Here is a 14654-nt window from a genome sequence, read left to right on the forward strand (position 1 = left end):
TAAGTTCACACAGAAACCTGTGAAAGAAAAAACACTGTGGATCTGGTGTTAGATCCAGGCTCGCCTCCTACAGACACTAAGCTTAAACTGAGGTACTTCCTGCCTGTCAGTTTTTACTTTATTTGCATAGTGTCAGCCTCCTAGCGACAGCAGCATACACCCATGGTTACCTGTGTCCCCCAATGAAGCGATAGAGAAAAACAGATACCATAGCAGAGTGGCTGGCTGGGGCGATTCAATAGCAATATAAAAAAACGAAAGGCCATCAGCATCATGTTTTAACATGACTTTTACCAGCCTCTCTGTACCATGCACCTTTTAACGAGGACTGAAATATTGGAATTTTACGGTACAGCCTTTTTTTATTTTTTCTTTATATACCAAAATTACAAAGCTGCTCATTTTTACAATTTTTTCCCATATCAAGACAACCCCTTTAATGAAGAAAAAAAATGGTATAACTATCCCAAAACGGCACAAAAACGGGGAGATATTTAACCATTTCTGATTTGCAAAGTGATGTTTTGTTTAGAATCAGATGACATAAAAGTTGGACCATCAGCCATATCGGTGAGACCCCCCTGCTTTACAGAGATTGCATGAGCATGACTATAGGATTTGCGGTAATATGTGATAGATAGATCACATATAAGGCCACGGTCCCACTAAAGAGATTTGGAATTGTACCATGGGCTGACAGCCAGGCAAGACAAAAAGCTGGACACTTGCCCGACAAGCTCATAACTCACAAACCCTTATCGTATGTCAGATCGACATGACCTAGAAGTGTTTTCTGGAAAACCATAATAAGACAAAAATTCCACTCTACTGTCGGGAATACACCTGCGCGATTATGGCACCTGGAGAACATTAAGAAAGATCCGCAGTCACCTAAGTGTCATCAGTCCACAAAACCAGTCCTCCAGGTGCTCCCTACAGCAGAGAACAAAGGGTTGCACGGGTCTCACAAAATGTAGACCTCACATAATACTACAAAAGACAGCATCTTCTCAGCTACAATTACATTTACCATAATCCTGCAAACAGAAGGCCTCAAAATCCAGTAAAATACTCTAAAATTCAGCTATTCTGGCATTCACATGACCGAACAGCACATCACAAAACAGTGAAAGAAGGATGATGCATCCTATTCTCTGTAAATCATTTATCAGTTTTGCTGTTTAGAATGGGACAGAACGAGCAGAGTCATCTCTAATCCATCACCTATTGAAGAAAGTCTTTTGTTAACCCCTTTTCGACATCGGGCACAACAGTACACCGATGTCGGGACTCCCTTCCTTTGATGTGGGCTCCGGGGGTGTGCCCACAACTTTCTCGGCACATGGCAGTTGTTTTGAACAGTTGACATGTGCCCGAAACAGCCACGTGTGGAATCGCGATACACCCAAGGCTATTAACCTGTTAAATGCCACTGTCAAACTCTAATAGCAGCATTTAACATGTGCTTCCGGCAATCCGCTCACCAGTGACCCCCGACACATGATCGCAGGTCACCGGTGGGTTGACATGACAACCAGAGGTCTCCTGGAGACCTCTATGGTTGTCACTGCTGGCTTGCTGTGAGCGCCGCCCAGTGGCGCTCATAGCAAGTCAGTAATTCAGGTACATATAGGCGAACTGATCATCGCCTGTATGTAGCTGAGCCTATCGAGTTATGGCAGTTTGTAGTCTCCCATGGAGACTATTGGAGCATGCCAAAAGTAAAATAATAATAATATACACACACACACACACTCAATAAAACAAAATCAAAAAACTCATATTAGGTATCGCCGCGTTCAGAATCGCCCGATAAATAACAAGGATTAACCTGATCGCTAAACGGTGTAGCGAGAAAAAGAGGCAAAACGCCAGAAATACGTGTTTTTTTGGTCACCGCGACAATGCATTAAAGTGCAATAACAGGTGACCAAAAGATCGTATCTGCACCAAAATGGTATGCTTAAAAACGTCAGCTCATCACGCAAAAAAAAAGCCCTTTCCCCAACCAGAGATCACAAAAATGGAGACACTACAGGTATCGGAAAATGGTGCAATATTTTTTTTCTTCTTCAAGTTTGGAATTCTTTTTCACCACTTATATAAAAAAAAGAACCTAGACATGTTTGATGTCTATGAACTCGTAATGACCTGAAGAATCATAATGGCAGGTCAGTTATAGCATTTAGTGAACCTAGTGTAAAAAAAAAAAAAAAAAAAAAAAGCCGAACAAAAAAACAAGTGTGGGATTGCACTTTTTTGCAATTTCACAGCACTTGGATTTCTATTCTTCCCGATTTCTAGTACACGACATGGTAAAACCAACAGTGTCTTTCAAAAGTACAACTCGTCCCACAAAAAACAAGCCCTCACATGGCCATATTGATCGAAAAATAAAAAAAGTTACAGCTCTGGGAAGAAGGGGAGCAGAAAACGTAAACACGAAAATACCTCCTGGGGTTAAGCGGTTATCCACTTCAGCTTTTGGGGGACTTTTTTCTTAAATGCATGTATATTTGGCTTAAAATGATTTTTGCAATTGGGTTTGATTAAAAATTCTGCAGAGTTCAGCTTTTACAAGTTTACAAGAGGTTTTCCTATATAATCAACTTTGATGTGGTCATAAATCAGATGAAGGCATAGGGAGGAAGGCAGGGAGTCTCAGCGCTGGGATCCAAATTCCAAGAGGCAGGAGCTATGGATCAATGCTTTGAATCTAACTTTTCTTTTAATTAGCCATTTAAATATAAAGCTTCAGAAAACATTTTGTCAAAGGGGGAGTTTAAAAATTAGGACCTACACGTTTCGACATAAGTCTTATACATGGTCTGAATAAAACTTATATCGAAACACGTAGGTCCTAATTTTTAAAAGCTAAGTTATATTCAAAGCATTAAAGTCTTCTTTCACTGGATCATCCTGTATATTCCACTAGCTTCACCTGCTTTGACTGGATCTGTGTGAGGCTGCATTTACTCCACACCCTACAAGGTGACCAGAGTATTGTCCTCTTTTTTTGTTGCAACTAATAATAATCCCTAACTTCTGTAAAAATAGACAGACATTTTCATATCAAAATTTGGTAAATGCTTTTAAATGTCTTCTGCAGACTTATCTAATTAAACTAAAATGAAAAAGGTCAGACTCGTTTCACCAATCACCTGCTGCGAGCTCACAAGGGGTCTTTATTTCCTGGTCTCTCTTGAGTGGTTGCATTTCCTGTGTTGAGAGATACCATGACATAGAGACCAGTTGGGGACCCAACAGGCATTGAAACAGGAACAGTGGGGGAAATCGGTGAAGAGTAGCATGCCTTCTTTTACATTTGTAAGTCATTCTGATGAGATTTGGGCAAACAGATTTTCAGGACCCTGGTCAGCCAGCAATGTCAGTAGCCAACAACCGACGAACCAGAGCACTGAGAATCTCCCATTGCCTGCGGCATCCCTAGCACCCCTTCAGATCAGTGGGCCCCGTGACTACTTGCAGCACAACCCATAGTACTGATGTGGTCGCAAAGTCCAGGGTCGTGTAAATCTTTTTGCTCAACTCAAATAATTCTGGCCTTTTTTAAATAAAATTTACCCGTTGGAGAACACCTTTAAAAAGAAGAGGGAAATGGCTACTTTCTATTTATACTTACAGCTTCAAGTTGCCTCTTCTTCTGTACCAAAAGTTGAAGCATCAGGTTTACATTAGCCAGATCCAGATTATCTTGATCGGTTACAAGACGGTCTTGAAAGATCTGCCATAGGTGACCATTCTAGGGACAGTAAAAAAAAAAAAAAATTATGGACCAGATGAAACAACCCTCTCAGCTCACAAATGTATAATCACGTTTCACTTAATCTAAAAATCTGCCACTTCCAACACAGAAAACAAGAGAGTTCACGTGTACGTCATTAGTAACTTTATAGGACAATGCGGCCTTTAATTTGTATCTGTAGGGTAGCTGCATTTTCCTGGCAGGCGAACCTGATGTCGTCTACAACACAACACCTTCACATTTTGCAAAACGGCAGCCGGCTCCTCGGCTAACACAGCGAATGTCAGGCCGTGCTCCCCATGTTGATCTGCGGTAGGCACTTTTTTTTTTGGAGCTCTCCAACCCCATTCAATCCTGAAATCTGAACTCTGCAAAGACAAGTTCAACAATTCCTGGTAGAAAAGGGACGAAGGTTCATTATACACAGTGAAAAGCAAGAAGGCCGATGCTAATAATGGATCATGTATCAGTGGCGCAAAGTGCAACTTTTAATTACTGTCTCAGCTACTTGGCATTTATATTATAGGGGGACCTGTCATCCAATTCATTCATTCATTCATGAACCACAAGCAGTACGAATCTGAGTGCAGCCGAGTAAGGCTGAGTTCACACGTGGCGTTTTTTTCGCGTTTCCGCGGCGGTTTTAACCGCGCGATTTTGCCGCGAAAACGCGAAAAATAAGCATCCCATACATTCCTATGGGATTCCGCAATGCTGTGCTAATGCTGCGGTTTTTACCGCGGCGGAATCGCTTTGCGGTAAAAACCGCAGCATGCTCATTAATTTGCGGAATCGCGGCGATCCCGCACCCATAGGAATGCATTGTTGTTCCGCTTACTTCCCGCATGTGGCTGTGCACACAATGCGGAAAGTAAGCAGAACATTTGCGGATGGTACCCACGGTCCGGAGGAGAGGAGACTGTCCTCCGGCTTTGGGTACCATATCCCTGTAAAAAATAGAATTTAAAAATAAAAAATATTGTTATTCTCACCCTCCGACGTCCCGCACAGTCTTCCCGCTCTTGTTCCCAGTAGTCCTTTGCGAAAATGCCCGCGATGGCGTCCGTTCTCGCGGGATCGCGAAGTCTCGCGGTCATTCGCGCGACATCATCGCGAATTACCGCGAGACATCGCGATCCCGCGAGAACGGACGTCATTGCGGGCATTTTCGCAAAGGATTACTGAGAACGGATGCGCGGGACGTCGGAAGGTAAGAATAACACCATTTTTTTTTACATTCTATCTTTTACTACTGATGCTGCATAGGAGGCCTCAGTAGTAAAAAGTTGGTCACACTCGTCAAACACTAGGTTTGACGAGTGTGACCAACCTGTCAATCAGTTCTCCAAGCGATGCTACAGATCGCTTGGTAAACGCTAGTATTTTGCAAGCTAAATACGCTTGCAAAAATGCTAGTTTTTCCGCGGGAAAAACGCGGGAATTTAAAATGCGATTTTCCCGCGGACTGGAATTCCGGAATTCTCACGGTAATTTCCGCGAGAGTTCCGGTACGTGTGCACTTAGGAGACGCAGGGCTGCAGTTAGGCTATGTGTGTACAAAGGGAAAGCCCTGTCATCTGCAAGGGGAGAAACCACTAGTTGCCGGTCCATGGTGACAAAGGACTCGATCCGAGACGCGCGTCAGGGTGCATTGTTGCTTGCACCAGTGTGACCATAGTGGTAACGGCGCATTACATTTAGTGCTAGGCATGCCATTTAGTGTGGCCAGACTTGTATTAGTGTTACCATATAGGCTATGGTGCATTATATTTAGCACTAGGCATATTATCTATTGTGGCCATGCCAGTCATTATTTATTTAATCCCCGTTATCTTGTCATTTCACTAGGTCTAGGTTCCCATGTGTTTAGACTTGTCTTGAATTACTCATATTGCACATGCACTTTATCCTTTTCCCCTTTTACGTATTAAAATACCAATTATTTTCTGCATGATGTTTTTACCTTTTGCTCTAGGATATTGTCACTTTCACTTTTTATTGCTGTGTCCTTGTATTTAAATATTTTTTATTTTGTCTCATTAGTATTCTTTTTGTCAGCAATATCCGGTCACCAGTGTACTTTGCAGCTACACTTATTGTCATCAGCACCGCATTTTATCTCCTTTTTTGTCTTAATAAAATTTAATTCTATGTTTTCAATTATTGATTTGTACCATCAATTTTTTGACCATTTAGTTCGGTTTTTCCTCTAGCGCTCACATAGTCACCTGAGATGCTTAGTCCTCTGCTTGCTTCTCCAACTATATTTTTGCAGGTAGTTTGATGCAGTTTCGTCATTTTTCCTATGTGCAATTCTCTGCCTTATCGTCATTTCCATGTGAAAATATACAGACTAACCAAGAGATTAACGACAAGAGCATAACAAGCCCGCAGTCACTTGCCAACAGCGGATGAGTGGAGTGTCAGCCGTTCTGCCAGCCGCACCATATGGTCTCATTGTACAACCACTGACCGGTAAAGCCTATAACATTAGTTAACAGGCAGCAAGTGAACAGTTCTTCGCGAAGCGTTGGAAGCAGGAAAAAAAATAGGCAAAGTGATTTGAGGGACTTCAATCAATTGTAATGAAAGCGTATTTCCAAAATTGGCAGATCTTGTGGGGTGGTCCTGCTAGACAGAGGATACTAACTACCAACAATTGTGAAAGGATGGCACACCGGTCATCTGGCCATAGGCATTCAAGGATCATTAAGTGGGGAGTGAAGGTTGAAATCCCATCTTATCCGATCCCACACAAAAGCCACTGCAGCACATCTGGTGAAATATTTAAGAGGTTGCCCAGTCTTCTGATAAAAGTCTGCAGTCACTATGCGGCTATAGACATCTGAATCACGTCATGTCAGTATTCACCAGGATTGCCGATGAGAGCGGAGCGGGAAGTCACATGCTTACAAGTATGTGATTTACATACAAGCAGTCACATGCCGACTAGACATACTAAGTCTCTTTCAATACAAGTGTATTTAAAGATCGATCACGTCTAGTCTGCACGTAACTACCCACTGCCATGGGCAATACCGGCGAGTCCTGATGCATGTTTTCTGGAATTCAGAAATCTAGTCACATAAAGTGATTACAGGCTTATATCAGAAGACCTGATAACCCCTTTAATGGTGGACGCCTTCATTAGTCCATGACTTGACAGGTTTTAGTCACACGAATGAGACCAACATAACATTAGGTTCTTGACTTTAAAAAGGTGTTTCCTGACGCCATGGGGCACAGATACCCAACTCGTGGAGCCAAACAACGACTAAGGTAATTCTATACAGCTAGTGATTGTGACTGGATGGACACCGGTAAGGAATACATTAATAGTCGGGAACTGTCACGTATTCCTCCTTTTGTTATTATAGTCAATTGTCAGATGCTAAAGAATAAGAAAAGATATTCTGCAACGTTTTGACTGATAAGCGTATATCCCCAATGAGCAAGTTTAGGGAGACTCCTTGATGTAAACTTTTTTTTTTTTTTTATCTATTACACCATCCACACCTCGGTATCGGCCGCACCTTCCTCTGAGCATTGATCTTGTAGCTTCAGGACGGAAGCGACAAATCAGCAAGATAATAGTCTGCTGCCCGCATTTTAAAACTTTAGGTAATTTCTTCTACCTTAGAACCATTACTTCTTGGAGTAAAGTTGGGACGGCAGGCGGCGTCTTGTTATACTTTTATCAGAGGAGCGCGGCCCGTGTGATTGCTTTTTGATAACCAGTGTCACTTCCATTTAGTGAGGCGTTATACACATCTTACCGACGGGTCCAGCTTTAACCGCTTGTCATCAAATCTCTGCTTCTGTTTGAGAATAAGTTCATTTACTGAAAGAAACACAAACAAGAGGTGACTCACGGAGAGAAGCCGAGGCATTGTATCTAAGGAACTAAAACGGGATTATCTAACACAGACTTGTTCTACAAAAATCCTCTTATTGCAGCACAGATCTTGCCGACAAGCATCAACATTTTACCTGGAGCATGGCTGCCCCGTCTGGTGCTCTGTAACCAGAAACCGCCCAGAAAAAGCAGCATTTGCAGTCAAAGAAAGAGGCAACAACGTCTACACTTAAGCCCCCGTTACATACTGCGATATCGCTAGCAATATCGCTGTAAAGTCACCGATTTTGTGACGTTGCAGCGATATTGCTAGCGATATCGCTGCATGTGATACTTACCTCCGACCGGCTCCCCCGCTGGTTATCGCTGATCGCGCGAGAAGCTGCTGGACCATTCCTCGTCGGCCACTTCCTGTGGCGCTTTCTGCTGTGACGACGAGCGACGCGTGGAGCCGGGCGGGAGGACGCAGGATCGCCGCGTCTGACAGGTAAGTAGCGATCCCCGTCCCCAGCGATGTCGCTGGTGAGATCTGCCTGTGTGGCAGCTCACTAGCGACCACCTAGAGATTCACCAGCTATCCTGACCACGTCATATCACTGGTCGGGATCGCTGGTGAGTCGCTAGGTGTAACGGTACCCTTAGTTTCCAAGTGGGGGTCCAAACTTCCCCCATTTAAAGGGAATTGTGCTCACTGGGTTCATGCTGCCCTATCTGTGTGCAGCACAGAAGCGTGTTAAAGACCCCAATTCCAGGGATGTTTTTTTACCTACTCATTTTCTTGAAATCACGGATTCCAGTTGCAGCTACAGAAAGCATAAGCAATCACTACTCCAACAGCAGCTATCGGACCCTCGGTGACATATGTCGTTTATAGGACAACTCATTTAAGTAGATTTGGCTTGGAGACATTAAAGGGGTTCTCCACCAAAAACAAATCATCACCAACCAGGCAGATTGGTGGGAATCCGACCGCTGGGATACGCGCCGGTCAGCAGAATGGGGAACTTATATCAGTGCTAAAAAGGAATGTCCTCGTGCAGGATCCCCCTGTGCTCCCATTTACTCCTTATGGGGCTGATGTGCTTGGCATTTCTTTGCAGCCCCATAGAAAATAAACGTAAAGGCATTTTATAACAAGGATTAAAAATTCCTTGTTTTGCCGATTTGTGCGGGCCCCAGTAATTGGACACCTACCGATTAGCACCTATCTTGTTAGAGAAAATTCTGAAATCAGCTGTCTTCCAATAAAGAAAAAAAAAATGCCTAAAACAACAAGGAAAACGAACACGAGACAAGGCGACACTCACCTAGGAAGTTTGGGAAGAGATGATCAATGTTATCCACCACATAGTTACACTTTGGGCAGCGGTTATTGTCCTCCAGGCTTTGATGGATGCATTTGTAGCTGTAAGGAGACACAACACACATTGTCAGCTGTCATACGATAAAAATATATCTGATGACCAACTTTCTTTACCCTCGATGCCAAAAAAGGTGTAAAGCGTTCACCAAGTGCCGACGCACCCGCAGGACGGCAGCCGATGACAGAAGTTGGCTATGCACTGCTGGGCTATAACTTTTTTTTTTACTTTGGGCAGCTTCTTAGTGTGAATTCAGACTTCACTATTGGATCTCTGGGCTGGGGATGATACAGAGCTTTGCCTGCATGAAATACTTCTAAGACTTGAGTGACACAGACATCTGATATTAGAGATCACAGACGCTCCTGCGGGCGTTTACATCCGTCCGTCCGTCAGCTCAGATGACAGAGCCGGCTTATAAAGTAATAGGTGACATTATTACTGGATGACAGAACTGATGTATCCAGGTTTAAAGCGATAAAGATTGCAACGTGTGAGCCTGAAATCTCTCTAAAGCCCAGGAATACGACATCTCGGTGTGGAGAGATTAGAATACGTGCAGAGCGTAAATACATATAAAGACAACGGCCCCTTCTGTACCGCGATGAGCAAAACGGTCCCGATCCAGACAGGCAGAATACAAGAGAGAGAGACAAAAAAAAAAACAAGCCCCCCCGAGACATATATATACATCCTACATCAGGTACAGGTGCATGGAGGGTGGCTCAGGGGCCAGCTGTGCTATACAGCCAGCACATGGCTATAACAGCAGCGACCTAACGTAGCTCAGATCACTGCTGTTTAACCATTTAGATGCCACCGACAATCGTAAAGGCGGCATTAAAATGTTTGCAGAATAGCTGTACATGTAGGGATCATAGCTCAGTATGTTGACTGTATACATAGCTCTAAAATATTACAGTACATAGACCAAGCAATCAAAGGACTGCAAGTTTCCCCATCCCAAAAAAAAAAAACAAAAAAAAAAAAAAAACACATTTGGTGCCGCTGCATCAAGATATAAAAGGTACAAAAATTAACCCATGGAAACAAAAGGAAAATCTCTAGAATTGACATGTTTTAGTTGCCACACGTTCCCTCAAGAATAAAACAAACACTGTATGTACCCCGAAATACCAAAAAAAAAAACTGCAACAGAAAAATAACCCAGTTATAGGGCCGAGAAGACTGTGACAAAAACATTTTTTTAACCACTTACACAAAACTATACAAATCTGGTATCGCGGTAATCGTAGTGATCTGAAGACTCATATCAGGTTATTATTTTTACCGTACCGCACGCTGAACGCTGTAAAAACTGAACCCAAAAGAGAACAGTGGAATTGCGGTGGTTTTTTTTTTCTACCATTGTAGTGCACTTGGAATTTTATTACCCATTTTTCAGGACGTTATATGGTAAAGTAATAGGCGTCATTCCAAATCGCAACTTGTCCTGCAAATAACAAGCCTTCATAATGCGATGTGGATGCCAAAATTGCAGAGTTATGGCTCTTAGAAGAAGGTGAAGGAAAAACGAATGCTCAAGATGGAAAAAAAAAAAAATATATAGCTGCGTCTTTAAGAGGAATCTCTCTTATTGAACAGGTCTATGAAAAAAAAAAAAAGCCGTTCTTGCTGACCCTGGCCCAGCTATGCAAGAAATGTTTAGCCACTTATGACCAGAGGTGGATTGCACCAAATATGACTGCCAAGTGTCAAACTGCTTTAGAGCCGATTCATTAAGACTGGAGATTACTGGCGCCCTCTAGTAGCGTTCATGGTGTAAGTTTTGATTAAGTTTTGACCAAGTGGCTGGGAGATGGAAAAAAAAATTGTTACCTTAAGTCAATTAATGAATCGGCCTCTAGCTCTTAAACTAGAGAACGCTTTTAAAGTAATAATAGTGCACTATAAGGCCCAGGAACGCCCAATATGAAACCTCCTAATGCACTAATCTAAAAGTCAGAAAGGGTTAGATATTTAAACTCTTTTTGATTAGATGTTGAATTTTAACATGCCCGACCTTTTGATCTCACAGAAGATAACCTGCAGGTGCCAGAGGTTCCCCACTGAGAACACATGCACGCTCAGCCGAGACAAGAGTGCATATGCTTTGGAGGCGCAAGCCAAAAGGATGACCGCTATCAAACACCCGCACCTGTGAAGAAGGGGGTCACAAAGTGTAAAAACACGGGCGATTCTCCTCGGTAGCCACCGTTGTGAACAGACCCCATTAGTGCCGATCACAGAGGTTTAAAATGAATTTACTGGGCAGGATCTCTCTCCAGACAACAGTAATAAAGCAGGAAAGTTACTCATGAAGACAACTGCAAGAGGTAAGATTTATTATAGAGGCACACTGCTACTACTTTAATCAAGGTCCCTGATGCGACGCGGCCGACAGAGTCCCATTGAGCTATGAACAGTGTTTGGAAGTGCAGAGCGGAGTAAGCAGAGCCGGATCAGAGGTCCTCTCCGTGTACCGGCAGCGGGGCCAACACTACATTACTCCACAACACCAAGAGGCCCCGCTAGTAACAAAGGGCTTAAGATGAGCTGTGGAAAAACAAAAACATCTTTCCCCCCTCTGTATTCTCACAGAACATGGACCGAGTCCAGGGATAAAACTTCTCCAATGTCAGGGAGGCAGCTGCTATTAGTTTTACAAAAAGGTCTTTAAAGAAAGAAAAAAAAAAAAAAAAATATCCGAGATATGCATCCAGGCTGACACCTGGATGTGATTTCACTCAGCTTGCTTTTAGATGATTTTTGGGTTTTTTTTTGCAGAAACTTGGGAATTGTATGTATGTTTAGCACAGGAGCGTTAAGTTAAAAGCGGGAAATGGATATTAACCCTCCGTGTGGGAAAGATGCTGGAGACGATTATAACTCTAGAGCTCCAAATACTGCAGCGTTAAAGCCAAGTATTAACATTGTTAGTATTGGATTAAAGAGAGAATCTGCTAGAGCCCCTCCATTGTAAAGCATATTAATAAATCATTCATAAGTCATTATCAGATCTCGGTGCGGGTCCAACACCCGGCACCCCAATGATCACCCGGTTGCAGGTCCTAAAGTGGCCGGGCGTGCACTGTGTGCCGCTCTGGACCCCTACCAATCTGACCCAAGGATTGTTTATGAATACTATTGTGCGGGAACAACCCCTTTAAAAAGGCAGCATGTAAAGGTGTTTAGGTAGGTGCACAGCAAATGGTAGGAGGTGACCACTCTGGATCTTTTCACAAGACCCCCAATATCACTGTGCAGAAGACCACCGCCACTCTCCATACATTCACTAGAAACCATCATTACTATTAATAAAAAAAAAAATTGAACAAAATGGTTCCCATGCAAGATCATCAAGCACTCTAACAGAAAAAGGAAAGGGGTCTCTTTCAAGCTTTATACTGCGAGACCATGTACAGTAATAAAAAAAAATAATTTTGTCAATGCAGGAAAGATTTGTAGACTGATAGCTGCGCCATTTCCTACACACGAGGTCATCAATTTCACGGATTTTTACACTTTGTTTGACCAATTCGAAACCTTCAATAGGAATCCCCTAAAGCTTCTGCTGCCTGCAGATTCTGCTGTACCCTCTATGAAAATCTAATATACAGAAAGGATATAGTCATTAATATTAGCAGCAGCCATATATTAGGTACGTGCTGCAGGCCTTGTCATATCACCCAATACAGTGCAGCTACTGAGCGATGCCCTATGCCAACATTGTATTGATCTGTCTGCACCGTAGTACTCTCATTATAAGCCAAGTTTAGCAAAAGGAGATTTAAAAGAAAAAAGTGAAAATCATACACAAGAGGCTACAAAATGAGGACACCCACACTTGTCTAACGAGTTACTTGTAATAAAGGTCTACGACAAGTCCAGAGAAAAACCCAGTTGTTGCGGCAGGAGATAGTTCCGATTAACAGAAAAGACCCCACTTTTCTGTACTATATTCCCAACAGCCCCCTTAGATGAAATCCCCTACAATCCGTCCTAGTTAGAAAGGTCTAATAAATTGATCTCAAGTCTGCCCCTACCAAAAATTTTAGCGACCAGCAGCAATCCACGGAAAATGTCCCTGAAAATTAAAAGGCGCATTCCAGTTACCGCCTGTCCACAGGAACCCCAATGATCACCAGAATGGAGGGCGGTGCACTCTATATGGGACTGTACTTTGTAAATCTCCAGCAGTCCCATGGAGAGTGAACACAGGAGCCGCAGCACACATCCGTGACTGCTGATCCATTCAGGGGCACGAGTCCAGCATGCGGGTCTCATGGGCCAGACCCTCACCCATCTATTAGTACCAATAGTAACAACTTGCCTAACACAATGCCCAGTGCAACCAATAAGTTGACAGGACAGGCCCTCCGTGTGAGAGACACTCGTTAAAGCAGTTTTCCAGACTTCATCTGCAGTCACCAATGTGTGGACTGTCAGGATTCCCCTCTACCGCCAGCTTGAGTGGTGGTCACATGGTTATCATATATGATTTGCATACTGGCGATCACCTGCCGACTTGCAACTATTCCTGCTTCTCTTAATGTTCTATTAAGAGGATGAGAAACTTATTCGTCAGCAATGATGCAATGTTCCTACTGCTTGAGCTGGGGAGAACAAATCTTGACAGCCTGGCCAAAAAAATGAGGATTTTGAACAGAGCCTGTCACTAGTGATGAGTGAACGTGCTGGGGTAAAGTGTTATCTAAGCATGCTCGGGTGCTAACAGAGCGCCATCGGCATACTCGAAAAATATATCCGAGTCCCCTATGGTTGCATGTTTTGCAGCTGTTAGGCTAAGTGCACACGTTGCAGAAAATTTCTGCTCAAAAACCTGAATCCCTTCCCAGAAACCTCACCTATTTTTCGCGGCGTTTTTTGCGGTTTTGATGCGTTTTTTTCCGCAGCGGTTTCTAAACGCATGGAAGAAGCCAAAACCGCGGAAAAATCCACAAAATTAATGTGCATGCTGTGTTTTTTACCGCGATGCGTTTTTTTCGTGGTAAAAAAAAAAAAACACATCAATGTGCACAAAAAGTGCAAAATGCATAGAAATGACTGTGCAGCTTATTTTTAGCGGTTTTATAGCGGTTTTATAGTGAAAACCGCAGTAAAAACCGCTAATAAAACGCTGTGTGTGAACACAGCCTTAGACACCCGCAACACATGCACACATTTTCTGTTTGCTAGGCAATCCCTGCATGTGTTCCGGATGTCCAACAGTCCAGAGACATGCACCTGCAGGGACTCGAATATATTTGTCGAGCTCGCCAAAGACACTCGAATTGCACCTGAGCATGCTCAGATAACACCTTATCCGAGCATGTTTGCTCATCACTACCTATCACCCCTCTCCTTCCATTTAACACTTCCTTATAGGATACATGGATATGGGTTTTAAAACAAGAGTCTTAGTTGAGACTGTAGCTTGGAGAAGGAAAATGTCATTTTGCTTCCTTTTCATCATACATGGGGTTAAATATTATTTCTGATAGAGCCCACAGGATTTAGGGTCCTCGTTGCACATCAGTAACAGCCATGGCTCAATATTGACTTGACTACCACTGCGGCTTCCTTTGCAGTCAACGCTAAAAAAACACACACACAATGCAGACCAAAAGTTTGGACACACCTTCTCATTCAAAGAGTTTTCTTTATTTTC

General features: G+C 43.1%; 1 protein-coding gene across 2 annotated transcripts in view; it reads right to left on the bottom strand.

The window, feature by feature from the left end:
- Positions 1-14654, bottom strand: part of COP1 (COP1 E3 ubiquitin ligase) — a 146919-nt gene that overhangs the window by 123822 nt on the left and 8443 nt on the right. For both annotated transcript variants that reach the window (XM_073571282.1, XM_073571283.1), the window contains exons 3-5: positions 8930-9027; positions 7543-7607; positions 3644-3763 (exon numbers count right to left, since the gene is read on the bottom strand). In XM_073571282.1, coding sequence (XP_073427383.1) covers positions 3644-3763; positions 7543-7607; positions 8930-9027 — 283 coding nt within the window. The remainder of the gene's footprint in view (positions 1-3643; positions 3764-7542; positions 7608-8929; positions 9028-14654) is intronic.

This window comes from Dendrobates tinctorius, unplaced genomic scaffold (genome assembly GCF_039654945.1).
Source record: "Dendrobates tinctorius isolate UK_male_01 unplaced genomic scaffold, ASM3965494v1 ptg000029l, whole genome shotgun sequence".
NCBI classification, from domain to species: domain Eukaryota; kingdom Metazoa; phylum Chordata; class Amphibia; order Anura; family Dendrobatidae; genus Dendrobates; species Dendrobates tinctorius.